This window comes from Takifugu rubripes, chromosome 19 (genome assembly GCF_901000725.2).
Source record: "Takifugu rubripes chromosome 19, fTakRub1.2, whole genome shotgun sequence".
Taxonomy (NCBI): domain Eukaryota; kingdom Metazoa; phylum Chordata; class Actinopteri; order Tetraodontiformes; family Tetraodontidae; genus Takifugu; species Takifugu rubripes.
This window is the reverse complement of record NC_042303.1, coordinates 14,402,428-14,421,799: the sequence shown is the minus strand read 5'-3', so window position 1 is coordinate 14,421,799 and position 19,372 is coordinate 14,402,428. Positions and strand designations below refer to the sequence as shown.

At 44.8% G+C, this 19,372-nt stretch overlaps 1 protein-coding gene across 4 annotated transcripts in view; it reads left to right on the top strand.

The window, feature by feature from the left end:
• Positions 1-19,372, top strand: part of slc2a9l2 (solute carrier family 2 member 9, like 2) — a 49,404-nt gene that overhangs the window by 8,493 nt on the left and 21,539 nt on the right. For all 4 annotated transcript variants that reach the window (XM_029826949.1, XM_029826950.1, XM_011614183.2 and 1 more), the window contains 5 exons: positions 153-277; positions 1,913-2,058; positions 6,394-6,526; positions 10,919-11,106; positions 12,285-12,395. In XM_029826949.1, coding sequence (XP_029682809.1) covers positions 153-277; positions 1,913-2,058; positions 6,394-6,526; positions 10,919-11,106; positions 12,285-12,395 — 703 coding nt within the window. The remainder of the gene's footprint in view (positions 1-152; positions 278-1,912; positions 2,059-6,393; positions 6,527-10,918; positions 11,107-12,284; positions 12,396-19,372) is intronic.

Genomic DNA, 19,372 nt, shown 5'->3' with positions numbered 1-19,372 from the left:
AGACTACAAACTGACGCTGATCATGTGACCTTTGTCCAATCTGTGTGGGCAACCGTTAATGTTTTTTTTAAAATATTTATTTACTGTTGGGTCAGTGCCAAAATTGTCGCTTACAAGTGAGTTTCTTTTCCGTATCGTCTTCATCCCCACAGAAGAGGAACCTTGCTGGTCAATAACAGTTTTGCAGTAATAGCCGCTCTGCTGATGTCCCTGGGGGAGACGGCGAAGTCTTTTGAGATGCTCATCATTGGCCGCTTCATAATCGGAGTGGATTCTGGTAAGTGTTTCATTCATTAGGCTGGAGATGTTACAATAGGGACGCCCAAGTGCTCGTTTTGGCTGTCAGTACTCATTCAGCAACATGTTCATGTCTAGATATTGATCTGCAGAGGGAAGGGAGATACAATCGGTGACAATCTAACATTTCTGCAGAGTTGCCATTACACACCTGAACTAGTAGATGCGTTGGAGTAAATGCAGAGAACACGCTGCATCACAACCACATCTTCATTAATGGTGCCGCCATCATGGGCTGGTTGCTTGCTGTGTGAGCATCAATACACCTCCATTCCATTACAGATAATGATGACCATTATGGAACACACGTGAAAGCATGAGCGATAAAAACGCCCCTTTTTCCACTGCTAATGTAACATGCTGGTATAAATGCAGCCCAGTGATTTGTGTTAACGTTGGAATGTCTGGACCCATGATTCAAAACGGGGCAATCTTGTTATTTGTACAATGGTTTGGGTTCAGAACCCCACGCTCAGCGCTTGAAATAGGACCATTACATATGGTGCATTATAGAATGGAGTGATTTAAGGCTCATGTCTGGTGCTGCATTCACATGGAACTGAGCTAATGGGAGGCAGCAGATGGAGAACACCCGCAGAACAATGAAAAAAAACAAGCTGGACATATAGAACAGGGATGTTGAGTGTTGTTTTATTTTTATGTTAAGAAGGTTTGGGGGGAAGCCCAATATAACTCTCTATATAACTGTCTTTCCCTTTGACGCATCGCCTCCACATCCTTCGGCCTGTGTATTTTGCTTCCTTTCCTTTCTGTGGTCGTGCGCTGTCCACAAAAGGTTTGCCGGTGTGAGCTGATCAGTACAGATCCAGCAGTCTGACTTTTTTCTGAGTAGGAAGTCCACAATCTATTTTTTCTGCTATTCAGGCAAGTGGCAGAAAAGTCCAAACTGAGCTCACAAGGTGGCAGCTCAGAGATTAGACAGAGAGGCATCACTCCAACAGGGGGGAATTTAATTGCCCAAGCGCTTCAGGGACCTTCCTTCACCCAGTTTCCCATGAAGGAAGACTGAATCTGCTCTCTGTGGTTTATTTTCTAAGCTAGAAGCAGCCACTCTCCCACTTTCTTCTCAGTCAGCTTAACAAGCGAACGGTCTCTCCATTAGCCAGCCTGCTAACTGCCTGGGCTGTTGTACCCCCATAACCATAAAATCTCCTTTTAACATCAGCAGCTCACAATAATCTGGGTAATTTAGCTAAAATCCAACCCTCCCCGATAATGAGGCTGCTTTGATGTCACGGGGTCTCCATTTTCCTCCAGCTCTGGTCTCCATAGTCAGACCTTCCTTTGAGGTCAGACTCTATGGCAGCTGACAGAGATCCAAACTCTGGATATCATCTCCAGGCCTGTCCCCTGTGCTGCGGCCCTCATTAACCACTGTGATGCAGAAACCTGTTTGGGAGTCAGATATGGATTTCTGCCACATTGGGCCCAAAACAATCAGGACAACAATTCGGCCTTGATTCTCCATCTTCTCTATGCCTAACACAACAAAAAAGTGAATTGCAACACAATAACCCAGCTGTTATTCCACACTGGAAGACCGTTCTCAGATGAACAGGGTCACCCATCTTTAAAGCCTTGCTCCTCCTCATAGGTATAGCTCTCAGCGTGCTTCCCATGTACCTGGGGGAGATTACTCCGAGGCACATCAGAGGCTCCATCGGCCAGTTCAACTCCATCCTCATCTGCTTGGGAGTGTTCACAGGACAAGTGCTGGGTCTGCCGGAGCTGCTGGGTCAGGTCAGTAAGATTTTATTTTACAGTGAATGTCAATAAATGTTGCCTAGTCTGACTTTCTATTCTGTGTTATAACGGCGAGGGGTTCTTGTTTGAACACACATTATTCTGCAGCGGTAGCTGTGAGATTCCTAAAGACACCCACGTATAAACTTTGCAGTAACCCACGAATCTTTTACAGATATCCTACATATTTCTTTAGTTAACACATTTGATCATTTCTAATATAGTCGGTGGTATGTTGAGTTGCACGTTCTTTCCCTTTTCTTCTACTTTTGAAGGCTCATGCCAAACTCCCCTCTTCGATTCCCTGCTGCTTCTTATTTATGCTAACATTTACACATGGGCATTGTGTCGGAGCTCCGAGCAAACAGGTGCTCGTTTTTTATGCATAAGGACGGTTTCACCACATCCACAAATTCATCCCACGTACGCGAGCGCATTTATAAATATTGCATTTATAGATTCTCACCCGCCTGATGCTTTCCAGGGAAGACAGCTCCCCCCACAAGGTCACCAAAGATGCTTATCTGACGTTCGTTTTTCCTGATGAGCCTTTAACAAGGTTCCTTTCATCAGAACCATGGTGTCACTTTTTGAGGGGTGTAAAATGGTGATAAGCTTTGACAAATGAAAATGACTTTCACCTTCCCGCCTGGCCACTGACATCCCCCCACTAGGGACGTGTTTGTTCCGCCGTTTCGGTGTGAACAGGAATTAGCTGGTGTGACGCAGATCTCTCAAGAGATGCTGGACTCATCAGAAAACGGCGTGCAGCGGCGAGGTTTCAGCCGGTGGCCTTTATCTGCATTGTGTGTCCTGCAGGCGCAGGAAGGTTGTGTAAATGGACAAGAGATTGTGTGTGTGTGTGTGTGTGGGGGGGGGGGGGGGGGGGGAGATGAGATGCTGAAGGATGGTGAAGGATGAGATGCTGCTGATGTCTCAAGCCCAGCTGACATGAATCTAACCGCCCCCCCATCCTTCCTTAATGTGGCACAGATCTGAATTATCCACCGTAGTGTGAACAGCAAAAGGCACATCAACAGCCAATCTGGCCTTTACCCACACGTGAGTCGGTCGGAATTGTTTCTCGAGTCAGAAATCAATGCCACCTTGACGTCCCTCCTGGTCGGCGTTCACCAATTACACGCCGGCGGGGGCGTCTGGGGATGCTTCACAACAAGCAAAGAAGACGGTGAGGTTTTAGCTCGGCTAATTAAACGGTGATGTTTACTTAGAAGGGCTGAAATAACGAAGCACAGGTGAGGGAGAGTGAGATGCGGTCATACAAGAAAAATTTGCCACAGGTGAGAGAGGAGACAAAGTGAAGGGGGAGGAGCCGAAGGTGAAGGAGAACAAGACTTGGGGGGGGGGGGGGGGGGGTATTAGGCGCTAATGACACACAGCAGAAACAAAGTCTACTGCAACATAAAAGGCCATTATTAGCATAGAAAGAGAGTCAGATATGCTGGTCATTACATTGATCTCTGCTGTACAAAGAGAACAGCAGCAGCTTTATTCAAGCCAAGTCCTGCTACAAATTTAGATCGACCTAACTCGCAAAAGGCTTGAACGCTCACGTGTGAACGGCTGTACCTAGTGTGCAAATGAATGCACATCAGTGTTTGAGTCGGCACACGTGAGAGGGGCACAAGTCTGTTTATATGACTCTGGTTCAAAAATAACAGGAGGTAAAGGTGTAGTTTTATCAGACTCTTCATGATTGCACAATTTGAATTCTCTTGGTCCTGGAAAACGCCCAGCTTTTACCATCCTGGGAAAAGTGAATCGGTCATAAATTGGAAAGTTTCCTGAAACTGTGCCGCTTTAACATTCAGTGGGGGGTGAAGGGATTGTCAGATTTCTCTTTTCTGAAAGAGTCTCCTAAATAGCAGCTCCCAGAGGAGGTGACATTCATTAGAGGCAGCTCCAGGCAGGAGGATGATCCTGATGATCAGGATGATCTTTCAGATCCTGGTGCCTCACAGCCCATCGAGGGTTCCAGTGGCTTAAGGGCTGCTGATGTGAGACTTATACCAATGAGGTTTATGAAAATTGAGGGTTTTGAGCGCCGTTATGTGTGATCGAGTTTACACGCATCATTTAGAGAACCGTTAAGCCAATGTTCCAGCTGAGACACGAGTATTGGGCTGCCGAGGCGACAAATAAAGAGTTGGAAGTGACAGCTAATTTGAACAAAGGGTGTCTTATGCCACTTTATTCCCACTTCAAATCAGCTAACGGTTATTTTTCCACCTCCGTGTTCATGCCCCCTGTGATGCATCGCCCATTATCCACCTGACAACAGCGGACAGTCGATTTCAGAGCGTCACTCACTGTGGAAGTTAAGATTTGCAATTAATAGTAGTAGCAGAAATTAAGCTAGTTCACTTTTATAAAAAGGGACAAATCTTTTTTAGTTTTGTAGCTGACACCAGCCCACCAAATGGCTGACATTTCCGTGGCTTTGTGGCACCCACCGCATTGTTTCCCCTCTCTTAGATCCAGACAACAAAAGGCGAGTTTCCCCTCGCAGCTATTTCCATGCAATGACAGGATGAGTGATACGCCGCCATGTTTTCCGAGGACGTAATTGAGAGCGGGAAAAGGCGAAGATCTCCGTATGCGGCAGTGACGCTTTCTAGTTTTCTGTAAACAAGTGTAACTCTGGGGTCACGGCGCAGCTTTCTGAGCTGTGATTTATGTGTCACTGGGGATAAAGCAGTCGGAGGGAACGATGCTACACAGCGTGCTCTGCCTGTGGATCCCTATAGGTCCACAGGGAAATGCCTCGTGGGGGGAAAAAGGGCCGCTTTAGAATCACACGCAAGCACTTTAAGATGTCTACATTTAATCAATACATCTATTTGTGCATGAAATCAATCAGGCTTAGCAGAAAGTATGAAACAATCAGCACTTTAACGCAGACGGATCATAAAAATGTTTAACGTCACCAACAGCAGATGAATCTGTTTAAAAAGGAACTTACTTTCTTTCGTTCTTTCTCTTTCTTTCTCTTTTTCTACATATTTTCCAACAGCTCTGGCGAGCAATTCTAATAATAGTAAAATGTTTATTTAAACCCTTTATTCTCCACTGACATTGGTTTGGGCTCCTAACTATCCATCTCATGCTCTTTTTGACCTCTAACTCCAGTTTCTTTATTAGCTTTCTAAACAGAGCGCTATTATGCGATCAGAACGAATCCCAATTGCCTGTCAGAAAAAGAGTTGCGGTTCGTGGTTGCGCTCACCTTTCCCCTCAGGCTCAGAGAGAACTGTACGTGCTGAGCCTTTATCTGTTTTCATCTCTGGTGAAAACACTCATCCACATTTAAAGAGCTGTATAGAACACATACTGCATCTCTCACATCTTATCTTCACATAGATCCGCTCAGGAGACACGTTATTATCACAGAATTTTACGAATATGCATTACAGCAGAAAAGTAAAATAAATTCACTTTAATTCAATTCAGAAGAATTCAGTTTTATGCTATTATGGGCATCATGCTGTACTTTGATCTGATTGGTTTTGATTACAACCTTAATTGCTTCCCTGCCAGTGTTAATGGCCTCTTATTATATGCTGATTATTACTTCCAGTCTTGTAATGTTCAGCTTCCACATTATATCCCAAAGTTAGGAAATAAGAACAAATTCCACAAAATGTATTGTATTGTATTTTTTTATGTTATATTTGGTAATAATTCTGGAGGCGTCTGTGTTCTCTAACTGTAACCCACTGATAATCAGTCCATTCTGACCCGTTGCTATCCAGATTTTAACAGCTCCTTGAAAATCGCAGCTATTGAATGTTTCTCCACTGATAATAAAATGGAACCAACATATTAATTGAATTCATTTGTGTCCATTGCACAAGTGGTTATTTGTGTGGGGTTCAGATAAACATCCCACTGTTCCTGCAGCTTTGCTCAGTGTTCCAAAGCATCCTGTCCCTCATGGACCCCCCCCCTTCCCTGCAGCCCTCTGAAAGATCAGCAGCATCGAAACCTCATCCATCAAATGGCATATCTTCACTGTTAGCTTATATGACAGCTCTGGCCCAAGATGGGTCCTTCTCTCTACTTTTGTAATGACCACAAAGGGGACAGTTTAATAATTCAAGTAATATTCCACACATTCATCATTTGCATTTCCCATGGCTATAATGTACAATTACAGTCTTAAAGGCTGCTATTGCTTATTTGCAGCAGAAATTGCATCACTGGGCTTCAGTCTTATTACGCCCGCATGCACCTTATGTGTTGAATGAACTCAATACGGTAACTGTTGGAATCCCATTCCCAACATATATTTCTAATGTGTTTTTACTGTAGGAATCTAGGTGGAACTACTTGTTTGCATTCCTGGCATTTCCAGCAGTCCTGCAGCTGTGTGTCCTGCCCTTCCTCCCCGAGAGTCCTCGCTACCTGCTGATGGAGAGGAGGGACGAGGAAGGGGCCAGAAGAGGTACTGCATATATGCAACACAGCGCTTCGCCTACATTTCTGTCAAATTATGCATGCATCCAATGTATACAGCATCAATAACGATTACAATGGGACAGGAACGTTCCCGCATCGCTGAACAAATGATTATATCTTTGGCTCGCTGTAATGCTTCCCAGGGTGTAAAACTGTTATTAAACCACGCGTGCTTTCTTATCGCCTCCACCGAGGAGGTTGTGTGACAGCTGGGGTTTGTTTGTGTCTGTCTAAACTCAACGAAGATTTATGAATGGATCTTATTGAAATTCTCAGGAAATGATGATGGGCCAAGAAGGGGATGGCTGAGTTCCAGAAGAGACTCTTAAACTTTGTTCTTCAAAGCTCAGAGCCAATAGGCTTTGATCATAATGCAGCCTTCGGTGTTACGTAATCTTGTCGTACTGGTGCCTATATACTAACCAGCGTGTGTGTCACAATATGTGATGAAATTAGCTGCTTGTTTCAAATGTGGTGATGAGGAAAAGTCATGTAAATGGCGCTCCCATTTTAATAGTTCCAGACATTCGTCTTCCACCAGCACAGAACTGGTCATGCAGGGACAATTTGTCCAGCCGCTGTAGATGGGCCTTTTTATCTTCACAGAAAAAAGCTCAGACTTCAGACCCAGAGCACTTCCTATCTTCTCCACGCCCCCTGCAGTAAAGTCAAAAGTGTTAGTTTAGACCAGCTGGGACCTTGTCGAAGTGCCTTGAGGCAAGAAATCTACAGTGGCTTTATCCTCCTTATCTGCACGTTCCCAAGAGTCCCAAAAACAGATGAAATCATTCTACATGAAATCTTGATCTGACTCTCAGAGCAGAAATGGGGTTTTTGCCTGGTGGCGACTTGAGCTAAGCAGAACTTACACAGGTTGATTCAGGCACTTCCAGAATATGAAATGAGCCTTTCAACCTGTGCAGCCAGTTTGCTCTTCGGATTAGTGTAAAATTAGGAATCCTGCAGCAGGTCCAAATAAATGGGCCATCTAAAAAAGTGTAGATGCTCCCTCATAAAACTTTATTTTTGCAGTTAGAGCCGGATTAACATTTAGTTTGAAATGGAAATAGTTTCCTCAATTTCAGGGATTTGAACGATGGGAAACTAGCATCAATCAGGCTGCCGTATTACAGCCAGACACTCAATTCCCAGGCAATTGTTGCTGATGACGCTGTTTAAATATGCGGCTCGTGTTGATGATGGTGGTTATTTGCCACATCACCCAGCAGTTACTGTGCTGCAAACAAAGAAGGATGAGTCTGTTTGGAGGCATCCCGTAGCGCTGAACTTTAGAGGGGAGGATGTCTCTGGCTGGCACTGTGCACGCTGCCGCGCATCATTATTGGTTTCATGTCGGCGCCTGATTTCTTTTTGCCTTCTTTAATCTCCAACTCATCTCATGCGTTTCCTTCTCCTCATCCGTCTGTGTTACAGACCCCAGCATGTGCTGTCGTCTGCCACAGCTGACATCGAAGGATGAGACCAGATTAGCTTCATCCTGAATGTCTGCACAGCTTCCGTTGTTTCCCACCGATCTTCATTAAATTCATTAACTTTGTGACTTAATTGTGTAACTCTTATTACCAGGAGGCACCTCTGGTAATTAAATCTTTTGGACTCTTTCATAGAAATGATCCTTAATCGGATTTCTTTCTTTCACTGAGGACAATGAAGGCAAACTATCCACATTAAAACCCTTGTGTTATTTTAGGACATTGTTTTGTAGTTCACAGCCACTTTGGCCCAAATTCTAATCTACATGCGCAGCCTCGTCCAGCCATCGATTCCAAACTTTCTGATCTTTCATGTTAGCAGAAGGACACATCTCCAACTTAACTTTGTGTTAATGAAGCACATAAAGAAAATCAGACACAGCTGATGACTTTGATCAGCTGTGTCTCTGGGGTTATTTTTGCTCTTTCATGTGAGCCTAAATGAAAGTTGGATGATAACGGATGATGATGACATGAGAGATGACGCTTGCTTGACTCCATCTGTCCACCAGCCGCTAGTTTTAATTGGCAACATGAAAAGCGACCAGAGCCGAGCGGGAGCGAAGCACTTGAACTTTGACATCAGGACACGTAATTGTCACTTCTTAGATTTTCACCAAGATGGTTCACCACAGCCAATTAACATTAAAGATTAAGATTAAGATGTACTTTATTCATCCCCGTAGGGAAATTGAATTGTCGCAGCAACCTATACAAAGTATAGAAACAGAATAAATAAATACAAATAAGATTAGAACGTTATAAGCATTTATACAGCATATATTATAAGCATATATATATAGAATATATACATAATATATTATATACATATTATAAGCATATATACATAAATATAGAATAAAATAGAAATAAAATTACAACATTAACATTACAGGGAGGGACTGTCCATGATTGTCCGCAGTTTCAACACCATCCTGTCCCTCAGCACCTCGTCCAAGTTTGCAAGTTTAAATCCAACAACAGACTCTGCCTTTTTAATGAGTTTGTTAAATCTGTTGGCATCCTTAGCATTAATGCCTGCTCCCCAGCACACTACAGCAAAGAAGATGGTGCTAGTCATGACAGACTGATAGAACATGTGGAGCATCCTGCTGCAAACACTGAAGGACCTGAGTCTCCTGAGAAGTAGAGTCTGCTCATGGCCTTCTTGTAGACAGCATCGGTGTTTGTGGACCACTCCAGTTTATTGTCCAGCTAAACACCCAGGAACCTATAAGATGGGACTATTTCCACATCTTTCCCACTAATGCAGACTGGGGAGGGAGGGGACTTGCTTTTTCTGAAGTCCACCACCATCTCCTTCGTCTTGGTCATGTTGAGCTGCAGAAGGTTCTCCCTGCTCCACCTAACAAAACTCTTCACAAGGTGCCTGTATTCATCCTCCTGTCCATTCTCCACACACCCGACTATGACTGTGTCATCCGAGTACTTCTGGAGATGACATGTCTCAGAGTGATACTGGAGGTCAGCTGTGTAGGTGGTGAACAGAAAAGGGGAGAGCACAGTTCCTTGTGGAGCTCCTGTGTTGCTCATCAGGGGGTCGGACACACAGCTCTCACAAACTGTGGTCGACCTGTCAGGTAGTCCTCAATCCAAGAAACATGGGGAGCATCCATCTGCATGTTCTCCAACTTAGCCCTCAGCAGTCTTGGCTGGATGGTGTTGAAGGCAGAAGAGAAGTCGAAGAACATGACCCGCACTGTGGTGTTTAGTCTGTCCAAGGAGGAGTAAGCCCTCTGCAGCAGGTATATCACTGCGGTAAAACTGGTTCAACTCATTAGCTTGGCAACCAAGGCATCTCATTTGGCTTCTTGATTTTTACGGAATCATTCTTCAGGAGAAAAGAGTAGAAAAATAATGAGATGCTGAGAATCTTTCTCGATGCCTGCGTCCGAAGTGGAGCAGAGTTTGGAGCATCTTGTAACTGTGACTCGAGGGCCACGGCTGGCTGCTACAGGAGCCGGGTGTGGCTGAGGGGTCCAGGCCCAGTATTGCTGGTTATCACACAGCTCTTGAGCTTGACCTTTGAGTGGTGGTCCTGTGCTCTGATTAAAGGTCACACAGGTTAGAGGCGTTCAAGGCGGCCAAACTGTCGGAATTCAGGGACGCCGTGATGTTAATTTGGGGAAGTCTCATCTTTTTAATATAAAAAAGGAGCCGTGGGAACACCCTTTGGCGACGACTGAAAAATCCCAATGAGAAGCTTAAAAGGTTGGTGAAACCACATTAGATTAGCAGCCACAAGTTCAGCATTGCTCAAAATGTCCGTCTAATCTGCATCTGCTGTTTATTAGAATTTCCCAAAATGAGAGTGTGAGGATTACTGACCCTTGATGAGGGAAACCTAATTAAGTCCTCAGAGAAAGAAAGGGTTTAATCCCTGCTTGGCAGCTCTGGTCGGAAGTGGGAAGTTTTCTTCATGTCTGTGTGGGTTTCCAATGTTAGTAAGTAAGACATTTTTACGGCTCGGCTTTATTTGGACAGGTCATGTCCTCCGCTGTGGTCCTCCGATTTAAGGATTTAAGCCTTAGTGTTTTTATCTTGGTTCATGTCCATCACCTTCAGCCACCGTGCCTTTCACAGACGGCGGGATTAAAATGAGCGAGGAACACTCACGTATTCCCTGCAGCCCTTCACTTTCAAGTAATGCAGACTCAAACGACCTTCACACTCCCAGAAACTGACTCAGCGCTGCGCACGCAACCCTTCCCCAATTAGCTTTTGAATATTTTATTCCTCCCCGGTGCTGTTGTGTGGAGTGAATCTGACGAAACATCATGTGAAACACATGAGACAAACATTTCACTGCATTGCAGCTCTCTTCATGTTGTGCGTGTGTGTGTGTGTGTGTGTGTGTTTGTCAGCCTTCCAGAAGTTTTTAGGGAAGGATGATGTGTCCGAGGAGCTAGAAGAGGTGCACGCGGAGGCCCGAGCTCAGGAAACCCTGCAGGCCGTCTCTGTCTTCCAGCTGATGAAGAGCCAAACTGTTCGCTGGCAGCTCGTCACCGTCGTCGTCACCATGGCGTCCTATCAGCTCTGCGGCCTCAATGCGGTAAGCTGCAGCCTCATTCCACTTTTGAGGGATAAGGTGTCAGACGGGTATCATTCACTTTGGGCCAAGCTTTGGACAGAGGAGCATCCTCAGCTCTTCAAAAACGGACTGCACATTTGCCTCAGTCGAACTGTGCTGAAAGCTAGAAATGATAAAAACAAATGATGAATTTTGACACTTTGGCTGCTGTCGGGCATGAAAAAATCCCACCTGGGGGGGGGGGGTTCTAGGTGAGAAATACAGACACGAAGCTGCAGAAATGCTTCCCCGTCCTGGCAGCCATTGAAAAGCCAATACCTTCACAGTAGATAAGGTGTGACAGCGTGTGTTATATGTCCCTTTGAAGTTCTATCAGTAGATTATTTTTATTAGAAACGAGTGTGATACGGCTCCTCCTTTATTAGCAAGTTCAATCATCTGGGCACGTCGACGCTATAAGAATTTGTCTTGAAAAAAAATAACGTGAAATTATCTTTTGTGATTAAAACTGTGTCAAAGCAGATTTTGCTCATATTAATTCTTGTCTTCTTCCAAATTTACACCTCGCCCTCCCAATTTTGCCATTTTACAAATCCAGAGCTGATCTATTAGAGGAAAATGGTCTCCCTGCTCCATTGTATGTCTGTCCGACAGGTCAGTTGATATAAATATGCAAAGGAAGAGCTCAAAGTGGTGACTCGCCTGTATAATTTGCCTGACCGCCCTGCTGTGTGGGGTAAATGCAAATTGATTCATGCGTCAAGTCTGAAACAGAGATCATAAAAAAAGAGTTTTTGATACAAAATCTGGTCTGATAATGACCTTCTGGGATATGACGCAAGTCTGGAAATCAGAGCTCATGTCAGTATGACAGATGACAGTATGGCTTCATTTGCATAAATCCTAATTCCAGGAAGAGAATGTAATTTTGATCAGCCTGCAAGCCTTTCACTGCCCGTCAGACCTGTCAAAAGACGGCTGCTGAGTTTAGGAATCACAATTCCTGACATTAGGGTTGACAGTCGCCACGTTTCCTCCCCCGAGGGAGCGGCAGCTTCTGTCAACTCTGGTAATAATACCAGAAGAACATAGACTTTAAATGTTTGATCCAAATGAGCAGGTAAAGAAAATCCGGTCCCGTCTTGCGTGATTGACAGCTGATAGAAGGTGACTGCTGCTAATCACATGCTTGTCTTCAGCTCTGGTACTACACCAATGGGATCCTTCTGGAGGCTGGCTTCAACCAAGAGATTGTCCCGTACATCACGCTTAGCACCGGGGGCATTGAAACTCTGGCGGCCATCATCTCGGTGAGTTTCAAGCATAGTGGATCAAATATTAATGCAGGTTGTGGGTCAGTTTGACCACCCCCATGCTGCACATCCGGCTGTTTAAGACATGCAATATTCAAGTGTTGGACAAAGCTCAAGTTCAGAAGGGTGAAATTATTTATGATGCACGCCATCTCTTTTGGCCCAGAGGATGTGGAGGAGATTCCCTCAGTCAGCACTTTTGTATCTGGAGGAATTGAACAGCTCCCATCAGCTAATTGCTGCTTCTTCATTGGCACTTGTTGAGATAACACCTGGCATGAAGGCGTCCTGTAATGATTTATTGCACAACATCAGTAATAGAGCACACTTGATTAACTCCCTGGAAGTAAAAGCAGTAATAAATCTTTTTTCCTGTTTGGTATTCAACTGCTAATTCTGACAGTTGCACAGCCCCCCCCCCCCCCCCCCCCCCCCCCCCCGAAGCGCTTACATTTCCTCCACTGACCTCACATCTGTTCCTTTGCCGGGATGGGAGACAGCTGATAATTGTGGCGGCTTTTGCAGCCGTGGACAGGGAGTCAATTTATCTCACGGGGCTCGGGTAACCCGCGCTGTAGGAGCGTGAGCTCGGGCAGGATCACAACGCTGTATCGATCCAGATACCGGGGAACGGGGAGGGCTTTGGTAACTACATTATTTGGCTGGTTAAGCCTCTACCATGGATGTTAAGCCTCTACCATGGATGCTGTACAGCAGTAGAACTGGACAAAACATTGATTTTATTTTTAGTGAATTCTCTCACTGTTGAAATTATGGATGAACTTCCTTATAGGCCCTGTGGTGATGGTGGCGGGTTAACGTCCGCTCGTCATTCTTGCCTTCCTTTCAAAATAATGAATAGAAATAGAAATAACTTGAAAAGTTATGACCGGATTTTAATTAGATTTTCAGAAAATGTTGGTAATGATTACATTTTTTTAAATATGTTCCTGAGAGACCTTTGGGGAAGTTCTCCAGGTCACTCACTCACTCACTCACTCTCACTCACTCACTCACTCACTCACTCACTCACTCACTCACACACACAAACACACACACACACACACACACACACACATGCATCGCTTATTTGCACACTCACACCTCAGGGCAGGTTGGAGACCAGTCGGTCACTATGGTAGCCCGAGAAATCCAACACAGATACACGGTTTATGGAAAGTAGTCCATCTTACAAATCATGGACGTGACTGGACTGGTAATCTGGTATACTGGGATATTCCACAGTTTGAGGGAGATATACAGAGGATGTTACCGTGACCCTCAACAATGGAGCCGTAGACAACCAAGCATCCATGTTCCTGACTGCTTCCAGTTCTGAGTGATGCGTTGGGAATGACTTACTCTGACTGGCTGCAGCTTAAACACCTGACTGCCTGGTGACTTCACACACCAGCAGGCCTTGTTCAGACATCACTTTTCTGTCCAGCTTTACAACAGGCTCCCAGCTGGAGCATCATCGCCCCCCACCGGCCGTCTTTGATGAACATAAACTCCTGTACTCATGAATGTATGATTAAAGGGAATAAAGAGGATTTTGAACCTCTTTGTGGGTGAGCGTTTGGTGCCACTTTTAATATTTCACGGCTGCTGAACAGGCACCACGAACGCTGGCTACACGTTGAGCGTCAGCAGAATCTCCAGTGATTAAAACTACCGGTAGTTTGATTTGAGGATCCTGGAGTGTCAAACGTGCATGACAGTTATTAAAGCCACTGGAGCATCCTTACAAAAGTCATCCTCTCATTTTCATTGAATCAAAGGAGTATTTTCTGGCCCATCTCCATTAGCAACACCTTTACATCAAACAGAACTACCCCCACAGAGTATCGACACAAAATCTGCCAATTTTTAATTACCACTAAAAAAACCTATGAGGTCGTGAAAAAACATTTTTCTATTCTGAACTTAAGTTTGAATAAGTTTAGAGTAATTTTTTTAACACATCTGTCTTATGATATTGTCCTGCAGTCAATTGTGTTCATTTTTGCAGTTGGAGGCCTTTTTGAAGTGAAGTGAAGAAGTGTTAATTACATCACATTTGACCAGTTTGCATCTCAACCCATTTTTAGGAGCTCTGAACGGCAGATTTAACAGCGAATTATGAACATGACAGGAGGGGCATGATAAATTGCATGCTAACATGCGTGCGTGTAGGACGCTTGTCGTTGAGCTGCAGTCCGTTTCTCCACGCCGCGCCGCTCGCGTGATTCGCTTTGGCCTCCAGTGTGCAGCAGGATGGGATAAGAGCTGCCTGGGGGACTTTCCGATCATGTCGATGTTGCAGACATCAGTAACGTCTTAAAGGAAGAAGGAACCTTAAAACTCGGCTTTTGACTACAGGCAGGAACGAGATGTCACGGCTGTTCAGTCTGATCTGATTCATTAAGCTCTGTTAGGTTCATCCATTGTGTTGTTTATTCTCCTCAGACGTTGAGATGTCCGATGCTTTTAATGCATGTGCGATTTACCGAGATGCTGCCCTCCTTTTTCAAGCCCCGCTGTGCCGTTGTCCTTTCATGCCGACTTACTTGTCGCGCTGCAGCTGGTTAACGCACGTAAACTGTGGAGTGTGTGCCACCCCACATTAAATCACACACACGCTGCCATCTTGGCCCTTTTTTTAACCTCCAAAGGGTCATCTTACTGGACAGAAAAAGACATTACAATAAACACGTCTGCAAACAGTTGATTTGCTCCCGGTTTACCAATTTGAGTGTTTCTTAAGACGCTGTGCATGTGAAGGACCACTGCTGCTTCAAGCTTTGACCAGTGAGCTTTAATAGCTCATTTGTTTTGTGTTGTGAGTCCCTGAATGATGCTGAGTTATTATTCATCGGGTTTTATCAGGGAGCGGTTTTGATTCTGTAATGGAAAGACTTAAAATGTAATGAATACCGGTAGTTTTGCATAAATAGTCACAGCGACGCCCCGGTATTGGAACATGGAGTCCTTGTGTGTCATTGGGCCCGACATTTTAATGCAAACTTGTCCTGTAGAAAAATGTCAGAAGTAACCAGATGAACTGAAGAAATCCACCAAAATATTGGGTTACACCATCTCTGCCTTCATACATGAGCGATCTAATTATGCCGTGCGTGCATTTGAAACATGATCGTTCTTGGTTGTATGGATTTCCGCTCAGATGTTATTTTATCCACAGCTGAATGAGAGAATTATATTAGAACCACATTGAGATGGTGTGAAAGGAATCTTATGTCACCGACAGCACAGTTCCAAGCACATTAGGCTTTATTGTTAAATCTGTTAGAAGCATTGTCTCAATTCTAATTAAGCCTATTACACATTATTATGGGGTGCTGCAACTGTGAGACAGGCAGTCACGCCTTTGAAGGAACGTTTGGAACTCACATTCAGGAGGGAGCATAGATGGTTCATCCAATGATTCCTTTTTTCCTGGGCTTTTTCATTGGTGAAAACTAAAGTAAACAAGATGTCACAAGCACGCACGCACGCACACACGCACAGAAGATTTCATGATTTCAAGAACAGGAGAGCAGATCTCTTCGGCTTCATGACAGTTAAAGTAGAAAATAACTTTAAAAAATGCCCACAGTGATTGAACAAATGCGAGTAACCTTTTTAAAGATTCTCTGAAAGGCCACTCAATGCTGAGACCATGATGGAGGAAGGTAGATATACAGTGGTCTGAGAAAGTGTGGGCACCCTTGACAATTGGCATTATTTTTATTCACCAATCATTGGGTGTTTTAATTCACAACTTAATTTTGATATATCAAATAACTGATGAACACAATCATATTTCAGCAGTGAAATGAGGTTTATTGGGTTAGCAGAAAATGAGCAATATGCCCCAAAGCCAAAAAAAAGGCCTGTGCATAAATTTGGGCACCTTAATAGAAAAATCATATTAATATTTAGTAGAGCCTCCTTTTGCAAAAATAACAGCCTGTATGAGTGTCTGGATCCTGGATGATGGTATTTTGGCCCATTCCACCTGGCAAAACCTCTGCAATTCAGTGATGTTTGAAGGACTCCGAGCATGGACAGCCTGCTTCAAGTCATCCCACAGATTCTCGATGATATTCATATGGGATGGCCATTCCAAAACATTGTACTTGTTCCTCTGCATGAATGCTCGGGTAGATTTTGAGCAATGTTTGGGGTCGTTGTCTTGTTGAAACACCCATCCCCGGCGCAACTTCAACTTTGTGACAGACTCCTGAACATTATTCTCAAGAATCTGCTGATACTGAGCGGAATCCATGCGACCCTCAATTTTAACAAGATTCCCAGTACCAGCACTGGCCACACAGCTCCACAGCATGATGGAACCACCAAATTTTACTGTGGGAAGCATCTGTGTTCTTTTGCCGCCATGTATATCGCCTCTTGTTGTGACCAAACAATTACATTTTTGTTTCATCAGTCCACAGTATCTTGTTCCAAAATGATATTGGCTTGTCCAAATGTTCTTTCGCATACCTCAGGCGACTCAGTTTGTGGCGACGTTTGTGAAGAAAAGGCTTCTTCCGCATCACTCTTCCGTACAGCCTTTTGACCGATGCACAGCGACACTGTCTGCAGCAAGATATCCTTGCAAGTCTTTGGAGGTGGTCTGTGGGTTGTTTTTAACCATTCTGACCATCCTTCGTCTTTGCCTCTTTGCAATTTTTCTTCTCAAAACCACTCCTGGGCTTAACAAGAACTGTGCCTTTGGCCTTCCATTTCCTCACAATGTTCCTGACAGTGGAGACTGACAGCGGGAATCTTTTGGACAGCTTTTTGTAACCTTCCCCTAAACCATAATGCTGGATAATCTTGGTTTTGAGGTCATTAGAAAGTTGTTTTGAGGCTCCCATTTTGCAGCTCTTCAGAGAGTCAAACAGAATGAGAACTGGCATTTGGCCACCTTAAATACCTTTTGTCATTAAGTTCAAGGCTTAATGAGCTCACCAAACCAACTTTGTGTGTCCAATTATCTCGTGATGATTAGTTACAGGCCATCAAAGCAACAAAATGACAAGGGTTCCCACATGTTTGCACAGCCTATTTTTTTACATTTGATTTAATTTTATACAATTGCATCCTATGAATACTTAAAATCTGTGTTTTGAAATCAAGCTAACACTTGGCTCTTATGGGCAAATGAAGGACATGCCACCAAGATAATTTTGTGTGAAGTCAGAGTCCATTATTACACAACCTCCGAGGGGGTGCCCAAACTTTCTCATACCACTGTAGGTGAGAGCTTAGATCCATGTGTCAAGATCAGGTCACCGTGGTTGAATTATTGATGAAGACAGTCCTCTTGCGGTGCGTGGTCACCGTGTCATGTGCATTGACTACTTTCAGCAGAATTTACTGATGGTTCAAAGAGTCTCGCAAATTGCAATATGTACGTTAAAAAAACATTACGTGCACACGCACGTGCCTACTGAACTCAGTCACTTACACACTCACTCAATCTCACACTCTCTCACTCAATCTCACACTCAATCACACACAGACAAACAAACATGCACAATATACCTTTCCAAATATTACGTAAGCGCACACTGGAACGTAATGTTTTTAAACGTAATATTTTGAAAGCTCTAATGTGCATGTGTGAGTGTCTGTGTGTGAGTGAGTGTGAGATTGAGTGAGTGTGTAAGTAACACACGCGCATAAACGCGCACTTACGCGCATAAACGCGCACTTACGCGCACACGTGCGCACTTACGCGCATAAACGCGCACTTACGCGCACACGCGCGCACTTACGCGCACTTACGCGCACACTCGCACGTAATGTGCGCGTAAGTGTGTGTCTGTGTGAGTGAGTGTGAGATTGAGTGAGTGTGTAAGTGACTAAGTTCCGCAAGCACTTACGCGCATAAACGCGCACTTACGCGCACACGCGCGCATAAACGCGCACTTACGCGCACACTTACGCGCACTTACGCACACATGCGTAATATTTTGAAAGCTCTAATGTGCATGTGTGAGTGTCTGTGTGTGAGTGTGAGATTGAGTGAGTGTGTAAGTAACACACGCGCATAAACGCGCACTTACGCGCATAAACGCGCACTTACGCGCACACGCGCGCATAAACGCGCACTTACGCGCACATGGGCGCACACTCAAAATGTGCACGTAATGTGCGCGTAAGTGTGTGTCTGTGTGTGAGTGAGTGTGAGATTGAGTGAGTATAAGTGACTAAGTTCCGCAAGCACACACGCGCACTTACGCGCATAAACGCGCACACGCGCGCATAAACGCGCACTTACGCGCACACGTGCGCACTTACGCGCACACGCGCGCAATTACACGAACTTACGCGCATAAACGCGCACTTACGCGCACACTTACGCGCACTTACGCGCACATGCGTGATATTTTAAAAGGTCTAATGTGCATGTGTGTGTGTGTGAGTGAGTGTGAGAATGAGTGAGAGAGTGTGAGATTGAGTGAGTGTGTAAGTAACACACGCGCATAAACGCGCACTTACGCGCACACGCGCGCAATTACACGAACTTACGCGCATAAACGCGTGCGCGTAAGTGCGCGTGTGTGCTTGCGGAACTTAGTCACTTACACACTCACTCAATCTCACACTCACTCACACACAGACACACACTTACGCGCACTTACGCACACGCGCGCAATTACACGAACTTACGCGCATAAGATTGAGTAAGTGTGTAAGTGAATGAGTTCCCAAAGCACACACGCGCACACACGCGCACTTACGCGCACACGCGCGCACTTACGCGAACTTACGCGCATTAACGCGCACTTACGCGCACACGCGCGCACTTACGCGCACATAAGGGCACATGCGCGCACACTCGCACGTAATGTTTTTAAACGTAATATTTTAAAAGGTCTAATGTGCATGTGTGTGTGTCTGTGTGTGAGTGAGTGTGAGATTGAGTGAGTGTGTAAGTGACTAAATTCCGCAAGCACTTACGCGCACATAAGCGCACATGC